General features: G+C 32.2%; 1 protein-coding gene across 4 annotated transcripts; it reads left to right on the top strand.

The window, feature by feature from the left end:
- The first annotated feature begins 132 nt into the window (after window positions 1–132).
- Window positions 133–20,651, top strand: LOC149728719 (uncharacterized). Of its 4 annotated transcripts, none has more exons than XM_089888277.1 (42): window positions 136–411; window positions 959–1,105; window positions 1,460–1,602; window positions 2,164–2,261; window positions 2,415–2,512; window positions 2,979–3,095; window positions 3,415–3,530; window positions 4,064–4,138; window positions 4,559–4,709; window positions 5,167–5,261; window positions 5,617–5,685; window positions 5,982–6,136; window positions 6,420–6,583; window positions 7,131–7,260; window positions 7,616–7,683; window positions 7,951–8,093; window positions 8,362–8,506; window positions 8,851–8,959; window positions 9,413–9,514; window positions 9,725–9,816; window positions 10,363–10,413; window positions 10,693–10,842; window positions 10,915–11,343; window positions 11,756–11,800; window positions 11,865–12,077; window positions 12,684–12,785; window positions 13,228–13,311; window positions 13,536–13,667; window positions 14,060–14,134; window positions 14,421–14,627; window positions 15,045–15,167; window positions 15,633–15,734; window positions 15,925–15,993; window positions 16,371–16,635; window positions 16,935–17,060; window positions 17,295–17,377; window positions 17,485–17,566; window positions 17,974–18,092; window positions 18,453–18,506; window positions 19,142–19,289; window positions 19,665–19,750; window positions 20,210–20,651. In XM_089888277.1, the coding sequence occupies exons 1-42, from the start codon at window positions 310–312 to the stop codon at window positions 20,384–20,386; spliced, it is 5,241 nt and encodes a 1,746-aa protein (XP_089744403.1). In that variant the 5' UTR covers window positions 136–309; the 3' UTR covers window positions 20,387–20,651. The 4 variants fall into 4 exon arrangements, with proteins under 4 accessions (XP_089744405.1, XP_089744403.1, XP_089744402.1 ...); XM_089888276.1 differs by having other exon boundaries at window positions 138–411; window positions 7,613–7,683; XM_089888279.1 differs by lacking the exon at window positions 19,665–19,750 and having other exon boundaries at window positions 133–411; window positions 7,613–7,683.
- Window positions 20,652–21,351: the final 700 nt, after the last annotated feature.

Below are 21,351 nucleotides of genomic sequence, written 5' to 3'. Positions count from 1 at the left end.
TCTTTGCATCAGTGATTTAAGTGCGGAAAATTTAAAAACCTGATAAAAGCTTTGTGCGGATTTGTTTTGTTGTTGTGAGTGCTTTTGTTTCACGTTTTTGCTGCTCGCACATGTATAAATACTGTATAAATACATTAACGTTTCTTCACAGCTGTTATTACACAGTTTGAGAGATTATTTCTTGCATTCGGGCACGAGGTGCATAAAACAGAACACCCGTGTTATAACGACTGTCGTTGTCCCGTCATGCGAGAATAAACATTCAATCATTCTTTCAGTGTATTAGGTTTTTTAAACTGTAATTCAAATATGACTGCAGTTCCAATACCGCGTACATATTCCACTTTAAGTAACGAAGATGAAGAATGCAGCAGAACAAGTGATTTATTTCCAATGGAAACTATTAAAAAGGTATGTTCTTTTGAACTCACCAAATTTGTTTAATTCCAATTTCGTTTTTTGTTGTCTATATCCAATATTAATTTATGCATTTACAGACTCTGCATTAGTACATCAAGTTTATAAAACAAATCCTAAAAATAAAAGAATTTTCTAAATATGCATCGGTGCTAGTAAAGAAGCCCCCCTACGTTATCTGCTAACCACTAACCAATATAACCACTAATTTATCCCTATAACCCCTAACTACCAATCCATAACACTTTCCACCAACCTAATCTGTATAATGTACTAGGGGATTGTTCTTTCGCAGGTTTCCGTCTTTTTTCTGTCAGACAGGCATTGTCGAATTTTAACCTTCATGTGCGTTGAAGTTAGTCTTCATGGGGCATCGTGTTGTCTTAGTTCAGCCTTTACGAGCGCCTTATTAAACAGGCAGACTGCTTCAGACATTTTCAGACTTTTTGAACAAACTCCATTCTCATCCTTACTCACTAGTGCTAATTTTATTCCATAAATTTCATATGACCTATGTTATATATTAATATATATATAACAGAATTTGGACTTCACCACACCTGCCGATGTTAGAACCCAACTTTCTCGTATAAGCAACCAAGCTTACGTGGAAAGTTCAAATTTTCTGCAAGTATTTCTTCGAGTTCGACCATTTACTAACAAGGAATTAAAACTAAATGAGGACCAGGTATTTTATGCGAATGAATGCAAAAGAAAAAATGTGTGGTTAAAAGAAAATAAATGCAAAAATGATATGATAAAGGGCGTATCCAGGAATTTCTAAAGAGGGTTTCCATTTTATTGTGAAACATTTTTATAAGACATGTGAAAACTAATTGAGTGGCACAATCGCGCTTAGTTATTGCCCTTTTTTTTAAATGCAGTTAGTATACCCATTAGTAACCCATGGTTGTCTTACATTAGGAACTTAATGTTTAGACATAGGCACCTGTAACATATTGCCTATGGTTTAAAATGCAAATTTCCATTTATAAATAATGATAAATTTACAGCTTTTTTTTAATGATCCTGTTTTTTTCAGCAATGCATGTCAATAAGTGAGGATAACCACACACTGACGTTAAACGCTCCTAAACAATCAAGCATGTTTAAATCTTCAACAAGAATTGGCGAAGAGACAACACACAATTTTTCATTCACCAAAATCTTTGGTCCTACTGTACAGTGAGTGAAAAATTAATAGTTCTGTATTATGACACACTCTGTCTGTATCAGAAAGTGAAATACTGAAAGAAAGTGAAAGTGAAATCAGAAATCAGAAAGTGAAAATCAGAAATCAGAAAGTATCAGAAAGTGAAAATGTCTGTATCAGAAAATGAAATACTGACAGTGCAGAAGAACTCTTGAACGCAAAATAATCAGAGTTTAAATAGAAGAATGTAACCTAATCACTTTTTATCATTTAGTTAAAACGCTGTACATTTTAAGATTCAATCACGTTTTGTAGTTTTTTTGTTTTAAAATATTTATTTAGTTATGTAGTACTCTGGTCAACATGCATGATTACAGCTTAATAAGCACTAGTTAACCTACAGGTGCAGTCAAACATAATGACACTGCCATTTTTCTGCACTACATTAATCAGTAATCATTGGCATTACATTTGTTTTTAAAGAAAGCATGTGTAAATATCCCTGCCTTTCCTACTTTCTAAATGTTTGGCAGCTATAGGTGTATTCATACTTCAGAGTCTTCTTACTGGTTTTAAATTGTTTGCTTTTTTAGGCAAAAAGAATTTTTCGACCACACCGCTTTGAAAATTGTGGAGGATTTTATTAATGGACAAGATGCCTTGATTTTTACATATGGAGTTACAAATGCAGGTAATGTAAATAAAGAGACTTGCAACCTTTTTCAACTTTAACTTACCTTTGGAAAAAATGAAATAACACCTTTTCTACACAACAAATCCTTAAAAAATATTTTGCAAAAACGATTAGATTTTTTTATACTAATATCTTGAATTCGTTTTTCAGGAAAATCCTACACGATTCAAGGCACTCCTGGTAATGAAGGTGTCATGCCACGATCTGTAGATGTTATATTTAATAGTGTTGGAGAAAAAATAGAAGAGGTACTTCTAAAGTATTTACTACAAATTAAAAAAAATCCATTGCATGTAGTTTGATGCCGTGGCACAGTGGTAAGCGTCTGCCTAACCAAGAGGTTATAGGTTCAAGGCTTGTCGCTGCTACCGTTGTGGACTGTGGGCCTATGTATCCTTGGGCAAGACAATTAATGGCAATTGCTCTAACTCAGTGGTCACTAATGGGTTGTCTAAATTGTCAGTCATACGTAAAAACATCATCCTGTAAAAATACAGGGTGACTCTTAGGCTGCTACTAGCTGTATGAAACAATACCTGTGTTAAACGACTGCCATTTTCCGGCCACGCACAGATAAATCAAGTCACATTCATTCATTCAAATGCCGCACAGTTTTAATTTGGAAAATATAAAAAAGGATTTTTTTATGTAATGTTTTGCCTGCCAATATTACATTATAAATACCAATAATATAATTTATTTTGTTTCTTTCAGAACTCAATGATTCAGTTACGAAACGCAAACACAGTCACTGTTGTAACTGATGCAGAAAAAAAGAGATTGTTAGAGGAGAAAGAGAAACTGATGCACGTTGCAGAACATCTCAGAGAGGTTTCTGTTTTAAAAAAGAATATTTAAAAAAATTTAAAAAAAAGCAAAAATTTAAAAGAAAAAAAAGATCTAATTTTTGTTACCTGTAGCTGTTTTACTAAATTATTTTTTTTTCGCTGATGCATTTAATTGAGTATTTTTCTGTTTGCTGGTGCGTCCAATGTAAAACTGTTGCAAACTTTCAAATATATTGCTAAAATATCCCAATAAAGTTGAGGTTACTAAGCAGTAAGTACCCAATAAGATTGTATGGGTCATATTAGCAGTTATTTTCACCCTATACTTGCAACTCTGATCCAAGATCTCTGGTTCTACGTAGGTAAAAGATGCCATATCAAAAGACAGCCTTGACAGTGAACAAACCACTAGCTCAGCAAACTCTACAATGATGTGTGGGTCAGCTGATAATACAATGAACAAGGATACTAAATCAAGGTTGGTATTTATATATGGTTTCTGGTTGGTCCTATTCTCCAAGTATAGTAGGGTAGTCCCAGGCGCCATGGGTCAGTGGTTTAGGTGCCTGCATCGTAACCAAAGTGTCCCTGGTTCGGTGCTCGATGAAGAAACTAATACTGATCCGCGTATGTGTCCTTGGGCAAGACACTTAAAAGAACGTTGCTCCAACCCACCGGTCACTAATGGCTTGTTCAAGTTATAAGCCATATCAAATAAAAATCATACACAAAGTTGAAAAGTGTGGTAACTCGTAAGCACACGAGGATAAAAAAATAGTGCGAAAAATACGTCTCTGACTGCGAAGCGGTGTAGTGGCATCGGTCCCATGAAAGACTTAAATAGGCTTCCCGAGTGTTTGGGTAATGGGCCAAATCTGGCCTAAATCCCAGGTCTTTGACAAGGACCTCACCCACAAAGAATAAAAAAAAAAATAGTAGTAGTGCTAAAGCGAATGATGCCAACAGTCTTAGAAATCCAGTCATTTTAATGTTTTATTACATTTCTTGAAGGTTGTCCTTCCTGGACTTCACAGACAACATAGGAGACGATAGCATTGTGGATGTTACACCTCAGGGGCCAGTTAAGTGAGTACTTTTTTACAATTATTTCTCAAATTAATATTTTTTTAAAGTATTTATTTACAATTATTTCTCAATTTATTATTTTTTTTGTAAAAGAGGACAAAAATGTTGTTTAATACCTCATTTTATGCAGATTTTGGCAACATGAAAGTAATACTAAATTTTACAAGTTTTTTTTTGTTTTTTTTTTCGAATTTATTTTCTTTAAACTATATAACCTGTGTTTGACAATGTAAAATATTCTGTATCAAAACATTTAATCAATTCTCGGCAACTCGTTTTAAAGGCCGCTTTATTTTACTTTGGAAAAGTGTTTTGCTTGCTTTAGCGTAAAATTTCCTGAATTTCACGGCCTTTATTTGATCGTATTATAATTCTGGTAGAAATTTCTAGATTTTTTTATTTGTAATTTATATTTTACAGATTTGTCATTTTTGTTTCATTTATTGAAATATACAAGGATTTTATTTACGACTTGCTTCAGCCCCTTGCAAAGGGAAAAGTTACAAAACGTCCAGCTTTGAAACTTGCCGAAGATAAAGTCCCCTTTATAAAAGGTGTACGAGAAGTCCAGGTTAGTGGAAACCTGCACTTTTGTTTGTTGGAAAAACAACAAGTCCTCTGTGGCATGAACCAGGCTTTTGTGGCATAAACCAGTGTTCTCTAAGCAGCGTACCATGGCTCATACCAGTATTTTATGGCACAAACCAGTGTGCTATCGTGTATATCAGTGTTATGTGGCAAAAAACATGGTGTCGTGATTCGTGACTCAAACCAGTGTGCTTGGCAATTTGCCATATACCAGTTTTCTGTGGCTTACAAAACAGTGCCATATCACAAGTCAGTATGCCATGACAAAATGACACCCGCTTGAAGTAACCCTACATAAGAATACAACACCCAATGTTTCTACATAAGAATACAACACCCAATATTTCTACATAAGAATACAACACCCAATATTTCTACATAAGAATACAACACCCAATGTTTCTACATAAGAATACAACACCCAATATTTTAACATCCAGGTTAACTCTAGAGAGGAAGTGTTCAAGTTGATAACAGTGGGCAGGGAACATCTACATATAGCTGAAACAAAATTGAACCACAATTCCAGCAGAAGGTTTAATTTTTGACATAAAACTGGTTAAAATATCTAAATTACAAAATTTTCATTATTATTAGCTTTCCTATACTAAAAGAAATAAATTACCCAAAAAATACGCAAATCTGACCCTATCTGGTGCTCATAGAGTTGAATAGTTCTTGTGTTAAGAAATACAGTAAGGATCTGGTGCTACGAAAAGGTAACAGACAAAAAAAATCAAGTCCAACCAACTGTATAATAAAAAAAAAATACTTAAATGGCATGGTCAGTCTTTTATTCAAATAGAATCTAAGAGAATAAAGTTAAAGCAAATTCTATATTATGGTAATTATTTCTCTTTATAATAAAAATGAATTTGTTCTATTTCTAGCCATTGTATTCTTACAATCAAAACAGTATGTATGGCTGACCATAGCACTGGACGGGCGAGAGTTTCTCAGTAAGTTTGAGTTAAAAAAAAGCAATTTTAATACTTTTATATATAATATATTTTTGTGACATAATTTTAAGTGTAATTTAAATAATTTTGAGTCTTTTTCACTGTATAGTTATTTATATACCCTTATTGTTCAGTATAAAACTTTTATTTTATATTTTATTCAACAAAATCCTCAATTTGACTAAATTTCACCCATTTTCATTCATTCATTTTTAAATTTCTTACTCAAAAACTAAATTCCATTTACCCAAACTCATTCATTCATTTCTTATTTAATTTACTCGAATTCACCCTAGAATCTCGTTTTGCGACCTCGCGGGTTCCGAGCGTCTCGGAAAAACCGACACACTCGGAGAAAGAATAAAGGAAGCAGGAAAGATAAATAACTCTCTTCTTACACTTGGAAAATGCATTGAAACAATCAGGCATAATCAGCAACTAAAATGCCCAGGTACTCTAAACCTAAATCACCGATTTTTGTATTATTTTTGTAAAATCAAGATTAGTTAAAAAAAGAGGTTCCAATTTTTTCCGTAAGTGTTTAATTTTGTGTAAATATGTCTCATTAAAACAAGATTTCAGGTGTAAAAATGGGAAAAGTATTTTTGTAAAACGCTACTTACCACTTTTAAATACTATTGATAGTTTTTTGTTTTTAAACACTTTCGAACCCCTTTTCTTAAAAAAAGAAGAAAAAAAATTATTTTTTTTAATCGTAAATTTTTTTTTTCCAGAAAACCAGCGTCTCGTACCTTACCGCGAATCACGTTTGACGCGATTGTTCCAGAAATTCTTGGTCGGCAGGGGCAGAGCGTGCATGATAGTCAATATCAACCAGGTTGCATCACTTTTTGACGAGACAGCGCAAGTTTTGAAATTTTCAGCCGTAGCTTCCGAGGTATTTAGCGTGTACGGTGCTGGAAAATTCCAAATTATTTTAAAAATTTAAAAATATTTTTTCTAATTATTTATAAATTATATGCTGGAGAAATTCAAAATTTCAAAATATTTTCAAATTTAGAAATCCAAAATATTTTTTCTAACAAAATTCAAAATCAATGTAATACCCTGTTGATGTCTCTCTCGATATAGCAAAAGCTTATGTGTTCCAAAAACTTATACCTTGCTGTTAGGTGCCTATACAAACAAGCAGAGCCAAAATATACTTAATTTTCCACATCAATGAGGTTCCCTATGTTTGACAACTATGAAAATGTAACTGTATTTTAGCAATGTCACCCCAAATTTTGTCCAAAATAAAAAAAAAACGTTCTGCCTTTACATCTTAGGTCAAAATATACCAATTGGCAGAGGCCAGAGCCGAAGTATACTAATTTCATCTTATAAATCGATGAGGTTCCGGTTCCCTATGTTTGACAAAATGTGTTCCCTTTGTTTTCTCAATGTCACCCCAAATTAAGAAACATTACGCCTTTGCACTTTAGGTTAAAATCGTGAAACCTGTACCTGTGCGTCGTTCCGTACGCCACTCAAAGGCCCCAGGCGACCGTGGAACCCCACAGAGAAACCATCGCGTTACGATTGGTTGGGAACCAATACACAATACAATTCAAGGTGATTAATTGTTTTTGTTTGTTTTTTTACTTTTTTTTAATTTAAACAAATAAAATAATTTACCGAATTAATTTATTCGTCAATAATTTTAATTTCTTGTTTTTTTATTTAAACAAATAAATACAGAAAGAATTTTTTTTAAATATTTTTAAATTTTTAATGTAATTTATTGTTTGTTTATTTTAACTTTTTTTTAAATTTTAACAAATATTTTGTCTAATAACTTTTTAGCAGATAATTTTAATTTATTACTCTTATACCTTAAAACTGACGTTCGAACAACATTTTTTTGTAGTTTTTATTGAGAAATATGTTCAATTATTACTGGCAACATGAATTTGTTTTATTTCAGAAGAGGAAGAAGATAGTTCCGATGACGAAGAATTATCCCAAGAAGATGTTGCGTTCTGGGAGGAAAAAGTTGTATGTATTGGGGGGGTGACCTCAGAAAGATAAGGAAACTTTTCTCCAAAAAAAAAAATATAAATCTATTTTGAAATTAAAACATTTTCTTTGTTAAAAAAAGACAAAAAGGGCCTTGGTTACAAATAGGACATTTCTAAGAAACGAGTACAAAATTATTTTCTAAATTTATTTTTGTTTAAATATCAACACACTAAAAAATATGGACAGTACAGTATCCCTGCATATAAAATACAGTAAACGACGATTAAGATGCCATGTCTTTAGGAAAAGCTCGTCAAACTGATCAATGCATTAAAAGAAGCGCTCAAAAAGGCAAATAAAAAGATATACACCATCGAAGCTGAAGTCCGCAGGGAGTTAGCTGAGGAAATGAGATGTCAGTTTGTGGATACTGATGAAAAGTGGGAGTAAGTGTTTAATTTTATATTTTTTTGTTGTGGTTTTAGTTCGGTAATATGGTTATAAATGTAGGAATTTGTGTCATTAAAACAAGACTAGTTAAAAAAGAGCTACCAATTTTTTTGTAAGTGTATAATTTTTTTGTGCTTTTTTAAAAAATGTGTATTTATTCTGTAGGACCTTACACACAAAATTTAATGGAATTAAAAAACTAACTTTTTTTGGTTTTTACCAATCTGGTCCTCGTTTTTTCGATTTTTTGATCTTCATCTCCAGAGAGCGTTTGGAGGAGAGTGTTAAGATGGTGGAAGATGCGGGGGAGCGGAAGTTGGCTCGCTCTGTTGAGATAGCTAACGATATCATCCGGAGGTTGAGGGAGGAGCGAGATGATGCGAGAGATCAGTTGGAAGAATTGGAAGAAGTGAGTGACGAATATGGGCATGGGAGGGTTATAACAAGAATAATTGTTCAAAAAAACAAAACAAAAAACAAGAATAAGTTGTTCAAAAAAACACAAAAAAACAAGAACAATTTGTTAAAACAGCAAAAACACAAAAACAACTTGTTCAACTTCAAACAACAAAAAATAAAAACAATTTGTTCAAACATCAAAAAATAAAAACAATTTGTTTAAACAACAAAAAAAAACAAGCACAATTTGTTCAAACAACAAAAAATAAAACAATTTGTTCAAACATCAAAAAAACAAAAAAAACAATTTTTTCAAACAGCAAAAAATGTATATTTTTATTTTGATAAAAACAGAATGCAGGCGAAGAACGGAAAAAGGTTGTTGAAGATTTGAACGAAAAATTATCCAAAACAGAAGTAGAACTGGGTGTTTTACAAATGAATGTCAAACAAAAGGATGAAGGCATGTAAAAAAAATACTTTTGTTTTTATTTTTTAGAAATAATGTTTATTTTGATTCACAATGACACTTTTTGATAGGTTTTAGAAATTTTAAAGTAAGTTTTAATTTAGTAATTACAATTTTTGAAGGAGTCTACTTCATACACCCATTTGTAACAATTAGTTCCTTCTGTTTTGAGATTTTTTATTCAATATGGGTAAGGTTCTACAGCGTGGCACGCCATGGAACCTAAGATTTAGCCAGAGTTACTTGGGCCCATTACCTGACACCTAGGGTACTATAACCCATCAGTGACCACTGGGTTTGAGTAATGGGTATTGTCAGAAAAAATACGGCTAGCAGTATCGAGCATTGAACCCGGTACCGTTTGGTTACAATGCCAAGGTCTAACCACTGAGCCATGGCGCCAAAACATTTTGTTATTACTTTTTCTAATTATTCTATTTTTCGCAGAAATCCAACAGTTAAAAATGAAAGTGCAAAGAAGCAGAAGGTCTTCTACCGTTGCTGGAAGAGAGGAATTTATTTCAAATTTACAGCAAGAAAATAAAGATGGTGAGAGATAATAAAACGACGACACTGAGGGGCCTTGGTTTTGCTCGGAAGTTGGCCTATCACCCCAACACCCTATATTTTAAGACTTACAAAAGCGAAAAAATTGTGATTACATTTTAGGGCCTACAAAAACAACAATTTTTGTTGTTTAACATTTAAAAAATAACTTTAAGGCCTACATTTTGCTAAATTAACATCATTTTTCTTCAGGTCGTGAAATAATTAAAGAACAAATATCTGAGATGGAAGAAATGAGAACAACCATTGAAAATTATGGAGAAGAACAAGCAAACTTAAAACAGGTTACAATTTTAAATTTTTACAGTGAAAATTTTAGAAACTGTGTTATGTTATGTAGAACAAAATTTCTTATTTTTTTAAAAATAGTATTAAATGTTAAACACCTTTTTTAAGTCTAAAACAGCATTTTCCCTTTTTTGCTAGGTGTTTACAAAGTATTAGATCTAAAGTATATTGCATTCACCACATTAATCAATGAGGTTCCCAATGTTTGACTACTATTTGGGTAATTTAATTTACCAATGTCACCCCAGATTTTGTTAAAAAAGACGTTTTTTTGCCTATGCACAGTTGTATGCAAATATTTTTAAAACGGCGTATCTGATACAAAAAACAAAGTGTATTTTCGACAAAAAGACGCAGTGTATTTCCAACAAAAAAACGTAGTGTATTTCCAACAGAAAAATGTAGTGTATTTCCGCCAAAAAAACCTAGTGTATTTTCAAAGCTTTTTATACCAAATGAGCCATTGATTGATTATTTGCATTATGCCTTGTAGCAGAAGTAACATAACGGTTATATGCAAATTTGAAAATCTAATTTTTCAGGAAAACGAAAGGATTAGTAAAGATTTATTGCTTCAGAAATCGACCAATGAGGTTAGTTTGTTTGTCCGTTGTCCCTCATGCTCACTGTCGAGTTGCCATGAATAATAGCGTTACGCATACCATTGATAGTTTATTGGTTAAGATTTTCAGTTTATCTGTTCTTAATATTCTGCTCATGCTGAAAAAAGTGAAGCATTCTGCTTTTAACTATAAGTGAAAAAGTGAATTGTAAAACTGCATTTTCAAAAAGTAATTTAAAATCTGCATTTCAAAAAAAAAAAATTTTAAAACTATGTTTCAAAAAAAAATAATTAAAAACTGCATTTTTAGAATTTGAAAACAGAAATTAAAAAATTGCAATCAGAAAATGAGTCTCAGCAGTTGCAATTAACCGAGTTTTCTACTTTGAAAGAAGAAAATGAGAAATTGAAAAACTCAGCTGAACTTAATGTGCAAGAATTAAAGAATGAAATTGCAGAGGTTTGTGATCTAAATATAATAGGTGTTTACTAATTTTTATGAATTTACTCCAAATTTTATAATAATTTACAGTTATCGACCAAAAATCGAGATTTGACGACCACCTTGGAAGAAGCTGTAACCTGCGTTGAAATGAAAACTTCCGAAGTTGACAAGCTCACTTTGGATGCCGTGGCACTCACAACTGAAGTCACGGCACTGAAGTTAGAGGTCGCAGAGTCGGTGGCAAGTGCCACGACACTCGAAACTAAGATCACAGCACTTAAAACCAAAGTCACCGAAACTGAAACAAATACCATGGCGCTAACAAATGAGGTCACGGCACTTAAGACCGAGGTCACAGAGTCAGTGGCAAATGCGGTAGAGTTGTCACAAAAGCTTGACACCTCCTCTAAGGATGTTGAAGAAAGGACAAAACTTGTAGAGGACTTGGAGCAAAAAGTTAAAACTCTGGAAAACGAGATGATAATAAAGATCAAAGAGACGGAAGACAAACTTGAGGTGGGTGGGATCTTTAGTGATGCAAGAAATAGGCGCTAAAGTTTTTAAAATGCAGTGGGGGCAAGTAAATTGGATGGGCTTTTCTGTGAAAAAGTGTAACTTGTTAGTCAATTTTTTTGCAGTGCAGAAAATTTAACATTAGGCTTTCCCGTCCTGCTGCTCAAGGTCTGACAGCTATAAAATTAGGGTCAATTTTTTATAATAGTAGAAAGTGTGTAATTCTGATGCAGTTTGGAGATGCCAAACCTTTTAAAATGCAGGGGAGGCAGAGATAGTTAGATTTTCATTTGCGTTCTGATTATTAATTCTAAATTTTAATTTTTTTTACTTTGTCGAAAATTCCAGGGTTGCTAACTTACTTATTCTATTTTCATTTTTTTTTTAACTGTAACTTAATTTTTCGAATTTTTAGGGCGAGAAAAAAGAGGAATTAAAAGAATTGTTGAAGCAACATAAGGTATTTGTTTATTTAACTTAAAAAAAATAGTTAAAAAAAAATGACTTTAATATTTTTGTCACAGGTTGAACTTTCAAGTTTAAATGCGAAAATCGCCGAAGCTGAAAATGAAAAAAAGACAATGTCCGGTGATGCGGAAATGTCGGCAAAACTAGAAAAACAGTTGATCGCTGAGGTGGAACGACTTCAAAAAGAAATGGAGGCACTGAAGCGTGAAAAAGACAATTCGAAAAAAGTTGTTGAAAAAAGGACATCGGATACTTTTCAACTTAATCAGGTTTTATTAAATTGTTTAGTTTTTATTACAAATCTGAAAATCATTATTTTTCGAATAATTGTCTTCAATTGTTTTTGTTTGTGCTTATTTTTGCAGTTTTTATTTTGACATTTTCACAACCCAAAAAGGGCCAATGGTTTGGAGTCTATAAACTTGTATTCTCTGATCGAGAGGTGAGTTTTCAAACCCATACCCTCTGGTTCAGAGGCGAGTTTCGAACCCGTACCCTCTGGTCCAGAGGGGAGTTTTTGAACCCATACCCTCTGGTCCAGAGGGCAGTTTCAAACCCATACCCTCTGGTCTAGTGGCGAGTTTCGAACCCTACCCTCTGGTCTAGAGACGAGTTTCGAACCCATACCCTCTGGTCTAGAAACGAGTTTCGAACCCATACCCTCTGGTCTAGTGGCGAGTTTCGAACCCATACCCTCTGGTCTAGAGACGAGTTTCGAACCCATACCCTTTGGTCTAGAGACGAGTTTCGAACCCATACCCTCTGGTCTAGAGACGAGTTTCGAACCCATACCCTCTGGTCTAGAAACGAGTTTCTCAACTACTTATTCTCTACATTAAAACATGTGTTTTTACACCATGTAAATTCCCACAAAGACGATGCATATTCTTGAGATGGAGCGAGATGACTTAATGAAGACAGTAAATGAATTAAAACAAGAATTAACCAAAGTTAAACATGAGAAAACTCAACTGGAGGTAACGACTGATGTGAAACTAAAATTGTAAAAAAACTAAAAAATTTATATTCATTAAATTAGCTATTTTTCGAAAATTAAGTTTTTAAAAAACTTTTTAATTGCATTTTATTTTGCAATCTTTTTTAGCCTGCCAATTTAAAATTTTAATTCCTTTTTTTATGTGTACCTTACTAAATATTTGATAATAAAATACTGTTTAAGTGATATTTTTCATAACTCTGGCCCTAATCTAGCACTCATATTAATAGACGATTTTCGTAGCATTATAACATAATACACCAAGTGCTGCTAAATTTGTAGCCAACAAAAATCGAGTCCAATTAATGTTATACTAAAGTAAAAAAATGTTGAGGCCCTAAGGCTTTCCACACTGTTAGACCTCACCCGAACAGAATAGCATCAATATTCCTTTTTATGTAATTTTTGAATTTTGTTTAAAGGAAAAACTTCCCAAGTTAAACGTAGCTGAAGCCACGGAACTCGATAAAATGAAAAATGCATTAATTGAGATGGACAAAGTACAGGTGAAATAATAAAACTTGTAAAAATGATTTTGTCATGTCATTTTTTCCAAATTTTTATTATTAAGTTGTGCTAAAAATTTAAAAGTTGTAAAATAAAATAAAAATAATTTAAAAATATGTAATAAATTTCTTTAAAAAAATTACAATTTTTAGTTTAAAAATATTTTTTTAAAAAATTAAAAAGTTAAAATTTTGTGGAAATATTTAATAAATTTCTTTTATAGAGTGAGCAGCAAACGATGCTTGAAAAATACGAAGCAGAAAAAGTTGAAATTGAAAGTTTGACGAAAGAGCTACGGGAGAAACTTGTAATGCTCCAGAATGAGATGGTGGAATTGAATGGGGAAAATAAGCAGGTATTTTATATTCTAATATATCCATATAAATAAACTGTGAAAAATACAGCTTATGCCCACTTTATAAGTTACCACATATGCAATTTTTTGTTTTTTTTTAGTTTATAGTTTTAAAAACAATTTTTTTTTCTAGCAAAAATGGTCGTATATATTACTGTGGGGTAAGATGGGATACCGTTAGCACAAAATATCCCATATTTCCTAATCATATTTTTAACAATTAACAAGTACATTTAGAGTAGTGAGGATACGGTTATATAATTCTGTAAGTATTTATTGTTTACCACCAAGTGAGACGATAAAAGAGAATGAAAACGTGAACCGTCTTACCCCAACCTACTATATAAAATTTTGGGATTTTCACCATAGAGTTAATTTTTTTATTTCTTTAGCTGTCTGACCAAAGAGATGAATTTGAACAAATGAAGACAAAATATGAAAACGAGATTAAAACTCTTAAAAATGAGGTGAATACAACTTTCTATATTTATGTAGTTATTATTTGTGATATATTTTTGATTATATCCAACAAAAACCCCAAACTTAAAGAAAAAATTATATATAATGTTAGCATACTGTCTCATGTAGGTCTAATACTGCTAATAGGGTCCAGCAAATACATTTATTCTTCTGAATTAAAATGAATGACAAATTTTTTTAAAAGTGTAAATTCCTCTTAAAAAAAACACCAAAAAAGTAAAAAAAAAATTAGGTTTAAAAAGAATTTTAGGTCGAAAAAAAAATTTTTTTTAGGTTGAAAAATTAACAAGTTCAACAAACGAGGCAAAACAGGTGAACTCTGACCTCAAGCAAGCGACCTCTGACCTAAAACATAGAAATCAGAAGATTGAAGCTATGGAATATGAGATTTCTATGTTAGAAGAAAAAGTTAAAGTTCTGGAAACTTCCAAAACTAAATTAAAAGATCAGGAAAATGAAATTCAAGCTTTGAAAAATGAGGTATGGTGTTATTGCAGTTATAGTAGGGTGGGAGAAGATGGGACATCTTTCATTCTATTTTCTTGTCACATTTGGTAGTAAACAAAGAATTATAAAACTGTATCCTTACAACTCCCATAGACCGTTGTTAATTGTTTAAAACAATGAAAGTAACTTGCTTTATCTTCAAATGGCAGGGCAATGACAGTCGTTATACACGGGTGTTCTGTTTTATACACTTTGTGTCCGCTTACGAGTTACCATCTATGTATCTTTGTAGGTGATTTAACAGCCTAAACAAGCCAGCTTAAATGTCAGGTCCCATGGCATGCCACGCTGTAGGAGCTCACTTAGAATAGAATTTCATTATTTTTAGTATTTTTATCCATTAAAGGTAATTTACCCATTTATATAATAATTACAAAATTAACACCATAGGTGAAAGAAGCAAATGAAACGAAAGAAAAAGAATTACAAAAGTTCCGCGAAGGAAGAGACAGAATCGCCGCTGCTTTAGAAACACAAATAAATACGCAAAAGTCGTGTAATACTGCTCTAAAGGTTTGTAATATATTACTGTGGGGTGAAATGGGACACCTTTTTATTCTATTTGCTTGTCCTATTTGGTAGTAAACAAAGAAAATTCAAAGAAATATAAAACCGTATCCTCACTGCTCCCATAGACCGTTGATAATTGTTTAAAACACGATCAGGATACTTCGATATTATGTGCTAAAGCTGTCCCGTTTTCTCCAACTCTACTATTTAGTACTGTGGGGTAAAACGGATATCGTCAGCACAAAATATCCGATATTTCCTAATTGTGTTTTTAACCATCAACAAAGCTCTTTTGGAGTTGTGAGGATACGGTTATAAATTTCTGTAAATATTATTTGTTTACTAATTGCTGCCAAATGTTTTTTTTAACTAAATGGTAATTTTAACATTGCAACTTTTTTCTGTTAATTTTTATATTACTAATTTAATTGGTTTAGAATTTCTTTGTTTATTTATTATAATTCACAGACCAAACTGGATGAACAAATCTTACAAAATGTTCAATTGAAAAGCAGCAACTCGAAACTTGAAGCTGAACTCCAAGTTTTACAGAGAAATACAAATACATTGGTAAGCATATGCGTCCAGTGGCGCAGCCAAAAAAATTTAAGGTTGTTTTCAAACGAAATTTAAGGTTGTTTTCAATAAAGGGGCAAAAATGTCTTTTAACAACCCCTTTTCATATCACTTTTTATTTTTAATAATATTTAAAGTTTTTTGAAATTCCATATAATTTTTGTTATGTTTTTTTCTTTACCAGCGAAAAAGTTCTTCTACTTCTGCGTTGCTACGTCCCGTGAAGCAAGAATTAATGTCTCCCCCACGACAGGTGATTTTGCTTATATTATAACGAGTTTAACGCTGCTACCATTGTGGGCGTTTTTCCTTGGGCAAGACATTTTTTATAATTTTTTTCGATAAGTTGTCTAAATTGTCGGCCAGTCGAAAACAGAACAATAAAAGAATGTCATCTACAATATATAAGCAGGCACGAAGTGAATGAAACAGAACATTCGTGTTATAACGACTGTCGTTGCCCCGCCACGCGAGAATAAATAAGGTACAGACAAGGTAACTTGTAAGCTGGCATAAGGTGTGTGAAACAGAACACCCGTGTTATAACGACTGTGGTTTTTTTTAGACAACTGTGGTTTACATTCTGTTTTTTCATTTCAAAATTATTAAATTTTATTTTTTAACTTACAGCTCATCCATTCTAACACTGCATTGGACACTGTACCTGAATCACCTGCGTTTGTTGTGATGCATGAGATGAGCACGAACATGACTCCGGTGAATGCAGCTCGTGATGGTCACGTGAATCAAACTCACGCAGATCACGGGAGCAAGGAATCACAAAATGATGCGGAAACCGTGATATCTCATGATGCAACAACAGCTCATGATGATCACGTGAATAATGTATCACAAGGCGATCACGAGATTACAACTGAAGAAAGCAAGGATGAAAGTAACTCAAAAAAATTTGATTAACGAAAAAATTCAGTAACAAAAAATTTTTAAAAATCCAAAAATTATCAACAGAATAATTGTTACAACAAAAATCTGAACAAAACGAAAAGCAACAACCAAACGCTCAACAAAAATCAACAAAAACAATTGTCAAAAAAAAGTCAACGAAAATATTTATTACCAAAACAATTGTCAAAAAAGTAAAGAAAAGTAACAAAACAATTCTCAAAAAAAATAAAAATTAACAAAAACATTTATCAACAAACAATTTTCAACAAAAAAAAAATGTTTTTCCAGATAACACCGGTCGTAAAACTCGTCAATCGAACAGGAAGACAGTGGTAAAGAAATCTTCATCTCGGAGGAAACGAGGAGCTGCAGCTCCACGCCCATCAACCCCCATCCCATCTGATGTCCTGGAGGGTAAAACTTAATATCATCTCCAAAATAAATTTGAAATTTAAAATATAAATAAAAATATTTAGTTTTTAAACCATAAAAAATATTTAACAGGCAATAAATTTAAAAAATCCATCTTAAAAAATTGTTATAATAAAAGAAAAAAAAAATTTGAAAAGGAAAAATAAAAAGAAGTATATAACACAACTCCTTTTATATAATGACTGCAATTTTTGTCATTATGTATTTCATTACCAGACGCACCAGTTGAAAACCACCCACCAAAAACTCGTCGCAAGCGAACAACGAGAACCAAGTCCTCAGAAATCCCACAAATTAAAGTTTGTTAATTTTTATATTCAATGTGTTTGCTAGCAACATTTTTTATTATAAATTTTAAACAATAACAAAATGGTTAAATTTAAAATTTTTGTAATGTTATCCTCAGTGTGAAGCGAGTGATGGGATTGAAAATGACGACACGCTTACTAACGAAGTTTTAGATGATTCTGGAATGCTTAGAGCTACAGGTCATATAACATTATTATTATTGCTTACTTAAAAAGTTTTCGCTTTAGTTTTGGATTTTTTGGGCTAGACAACGATTATCTGTTTGAAATAAGAATGTGATAACTTATGTTTTTGGGGCCAGGCCACAAGTTAAGCTTTCTTCAAAGGGCTAGGCTAATTAGGCTTTTTGGAGGACTGGGCCATAAATTAAGCTTTTAAAGGGGGCCAAGAGATAATTTATTTTTTTTAACCCAAGACCTACCTTACTAAGCCCTTGGCCCCTACCTGTTTGACTAATTTTTGCAACTGGATTTTTTTTAAATTTTACTTAATTTATTTAAATGAAAAATTGTAAATTTTTGCACAGGAAAAATTTTCTATTTTTTATATTTGCAAGTTATTGTTTTTTTACATTATTACCACACAGGTCAACATAGAGGATTTCCTGAGTCAACAATGGAGATGGATGTGACTCCTAAACTGAAGAAGACCGGAACAAGAGGAAGGAAGAGGACACTAAAGTCGAAAGAAGATGACCCAAAATCTGTGAGTTAAATAAAATATAGTTTTCATTTTTTTGATTTTTTGTTAGTTTTAGTTAATAACATTTTTTTTGTTACTTTTATTTTATGACCTTTTTTGTTTGTTTTATTTTATAAATTTGTTTTTGTAGGTTTTATTTTTTTTAAATTTATTTTTGTTTGTTGTTTTTTTATGGATTTTTTGTTGGTTTTATATGTTAAAATTTTTTGTTCAGCATAAAATTTGTTGTTTTCATTTAAAAAAAAACTTTTGTATAAAAACTAAAACCACATTGAATTAAAAACAAAAGGAAAAAACAATTTTTTTTTTCCTATTTTTTTGTTTATTTATTTAAAAATTTTTAATTTAGTTTCACATTTTAAGTTGCAGTCCAAAATCAGTCGCACACGCAAAGCATTTGACAAAATATTTGATTCCGTAAGAATGCATGTCATGGTGTAGTTAATCATTTAACATAGAAACCACATTAATTGTAGTTTACTCATTTTCATAAAAAAAGTAGAAATAATTTCGTAAATTTTGATATAATTTTTTTTTCTTTTGTACTTTATAATAACTAATTTTTTACCATTTAAAAATAAAATTTCAAAAAACACACATAATGTATGTTGCATGCAGTAGTACATGTAGTATTATTTAATCTTTTGATTATTTTTAAGAATGGTCCTACTGTTAGAGCTAACTTTGGTTTTTATTGAAATTGATGTCATTTTTTTGCCAGAATTTATATTTAAATGCAGCTGCATGAATGCTTGCTAATATGCGATATATAAAATAACTAATATTTTAATTTAATAATATAATTGCCCTACTCCTACTGCCCTAAATTGATTTGTAAAGGTTGAAGTGGTTTTACCATTGCTTATAAAAATTACTTGAAATTTTAACTCCAAGTTTAACTTAAAACCAACTTTTGAATTTTTGATTAAAATTTTTTATTTATTTGTAGATTTTTTTTAATAATTTAGTTTACTTTATTTCAATTTTGTGATAAATTCTTTTCTATTAATTAAAAAAAAAATTGACCCCGAATTTTTGACCTTTAACCCCAGGATGCGACCACTGAAGCGGAACCCGCTCACACAAGAACGCGTCGTCGTGGTAAGGTGGCGCAAGAGAGCATTGATGACGAAACTAATGGGAAACCGACAAACATGTCACGCATGGGTGACCTTTTGAAAAATTCACCCGTTGGGCAAGGTATGGGTTAGGGGGTAATTTTGTTTTTGGAAGAGGTGTATTTTACACTTTTCGGTTGATTAAAATTCTTAAGGTATTAACGGGAACATTTATGTAACTATAATTTTTGGGGTATTTAAAAAACCTAGAACAATTTTGGGTGATTACAAATTTTAGGGGTTTTTAAAAAAAAAAATTTTGGGCTTATTAAAATTTTTTAAACAATGATTGTTTACAGAAATAATTAACAGTAGCCCCACGACTCTCAAATAGCGTTGATTAAATCGTTAAAAACAAGATCAAGAAATATGGGTTTCAGGCGCTAACGGTATCCATCTTACCCCACATTAGTATTTACTGTATATATATTTCTATAAAAAATGTGTTTTTTTGCAGTTTTTAAAAGATTTGAGGCGGCCATTTCCCCATCCAGGGCACCAACCATTAGTAGTCCATGTACTGCACTTAATTATAATGAACCTGTAAGTCAATTTATATTCCGTGAATCTGGCCTTGATTTTGGGCAAGTTATAATCATCCGCCACATCGGTAGTATGCCTTACTCTAGCTAAGAGGTAACAGGTTCAAGGCTTGAGTCTGCTACCCTTGTGGTTGTATGTGTTCTTAGGCAAGAAAATTAACGGCAATTGCTCCAACCCGGTGGTCACTTATGGGTTGTTTAAATTGTCAGCCATACAGTATAAAAAAATAACCCATAAAGTTACATAGGTGGTAACTCGTAAGCAGGCACAAGGTATGAATCAGAACACCGGTTTTATAACGACTGTCTTAGCTCTACACTTGTATTAAGTAATTCATCCATTCATTTTTTTACTAAAAAAGGACTCATTTTATTTTAATAACTTTTTTGGTAACTTTAGTTTTTGAATTATTTTGTTTGTATTATTTGCATTTTTAATATTTTTTTATTTTTACTACAGAATCGCCAATCAACCAGACGCCCAAGAAAAATCCACGCAGAAGATATTTCTCTACCCCTTGAATGCACCCCTACCGATACAGGGGTTATTGGGGCTATAGGAAGAGGGGTAGGGGTCCTCTCGCAAACCCAAAATGTGGAGCGTGGTGGCTCGAGACGGCTAAGAAAACGAAAATAACAATTTTTAAAACAAAAATAAAAAACATTTTGAGTGGGGGAAATCAAAAATTTCAGCTAAAGTATTTTTAGTTTTAAAAATTCCGTTTTTTTTCTAAAAATCAAGTATTTATAAAAAAAAATAATCTTATTCAAAGCATGCATATTGCCAGGTCTTTCATTTTGAGTTGTGCACATTCTACTGCCCTATCTTTCTCTGTGCTTTGCAAGTTACTGCGCATATACATGTATTGCTGTACATATGTTTAACAAAGAACTGTAATCTATCGTGTGGTGTATTTCGTAGAGCGTGTTCCCAGTGGTTAGCGTGTCCGTTTACCTAATAGGGTATAGGTTCGAGACTCGACTCTGCTACCATTATGGACGTATGTGTCTTTGGGCAAGACACATAACAGCAATTGCTTCAACCTAGTAGTCCCTAATGGGTTGTCTAAATTTTAAGCCATAGAAAAAATAAAATACTCACCAAGTTATATACGTGGTAACATAAGCGAGCACAATGTGTATGAAACAAAACACCTAAGTATACAATGGAATAATATATATGGTAACTCACAAGCATTAGTTTAAGTGTAAACTACAGCGTCATATATAATAGGTTGGGAAAAGACGGGACACCTTGAGCACATAATATCCAAATAGCCTGATCGTGTTTTAAACAATTAACATCGGTCTATGGGAGTCCTGAGGATATAGTTTTATAATTCTCTAAATGTTCGTTGTTTACTACTACCAAATGAGACAAGAAATAGCATGAAATGGTGTACCATCTTCCTCTACCCTATTAATTCCCACTCTGTTACGCTCCAGTTAAGTCACTCCTACTGGCAAAGCGCTTCAAGCAACCATTCGTCTCCACGTTGATTGCAATCAACGTCTTAATTGTGTAAGTTTAGTTTCAGTTTTTTTGTAGTTCTCTCAGTTTAGCAGTACAGCTGCCATGCAGTTAGTTACTCAGTAAGTTTT

This window comes from Ciona robusta, chromosome 11, assembly GCF_009617815.1.
Source record: "Ciona robusta chromosome 11, ASM961781v2".
Taxonomy (NCBI): Eukaryota; Metazoa; Chordata; class Ascidiacea; order Phlebobranchia; family Cionidae; genus Ciona; species Ciona robusta.
The sequence above is the reverse complement of the archived record's forward strand: the minus strand, read 5'-3'. Positions and strand labels throughout refer to the sequence as shown.

What these genes read in the sequence shown, in the direction of transcription:
- LOC149728719 (XM_089888276.1), top strand. Translation starts at nt 310, where the DNA reads ATGACTGCAGTTCCAATACCGCGTACATATTCCACTTTAAGTAACGAA. An exon ending in AATTGTTGAAGCAACATAAG is followed by an intron (nt 11,801 to 11,864) that starts GTATTTGTTTAT and finishes TTTTTGTCACAG; the next exon opens with GTTGAACTTTCAAGTTTAAA. An exon ending in TTGACAAAATATTTGATTCC is followed by an intron (nt 18,507 to 19,141) that starts GTAAGAATGCAT and finishes CTTTAACCCCAG; the next exon opens with GATGCGACCACTGAAGCGGA.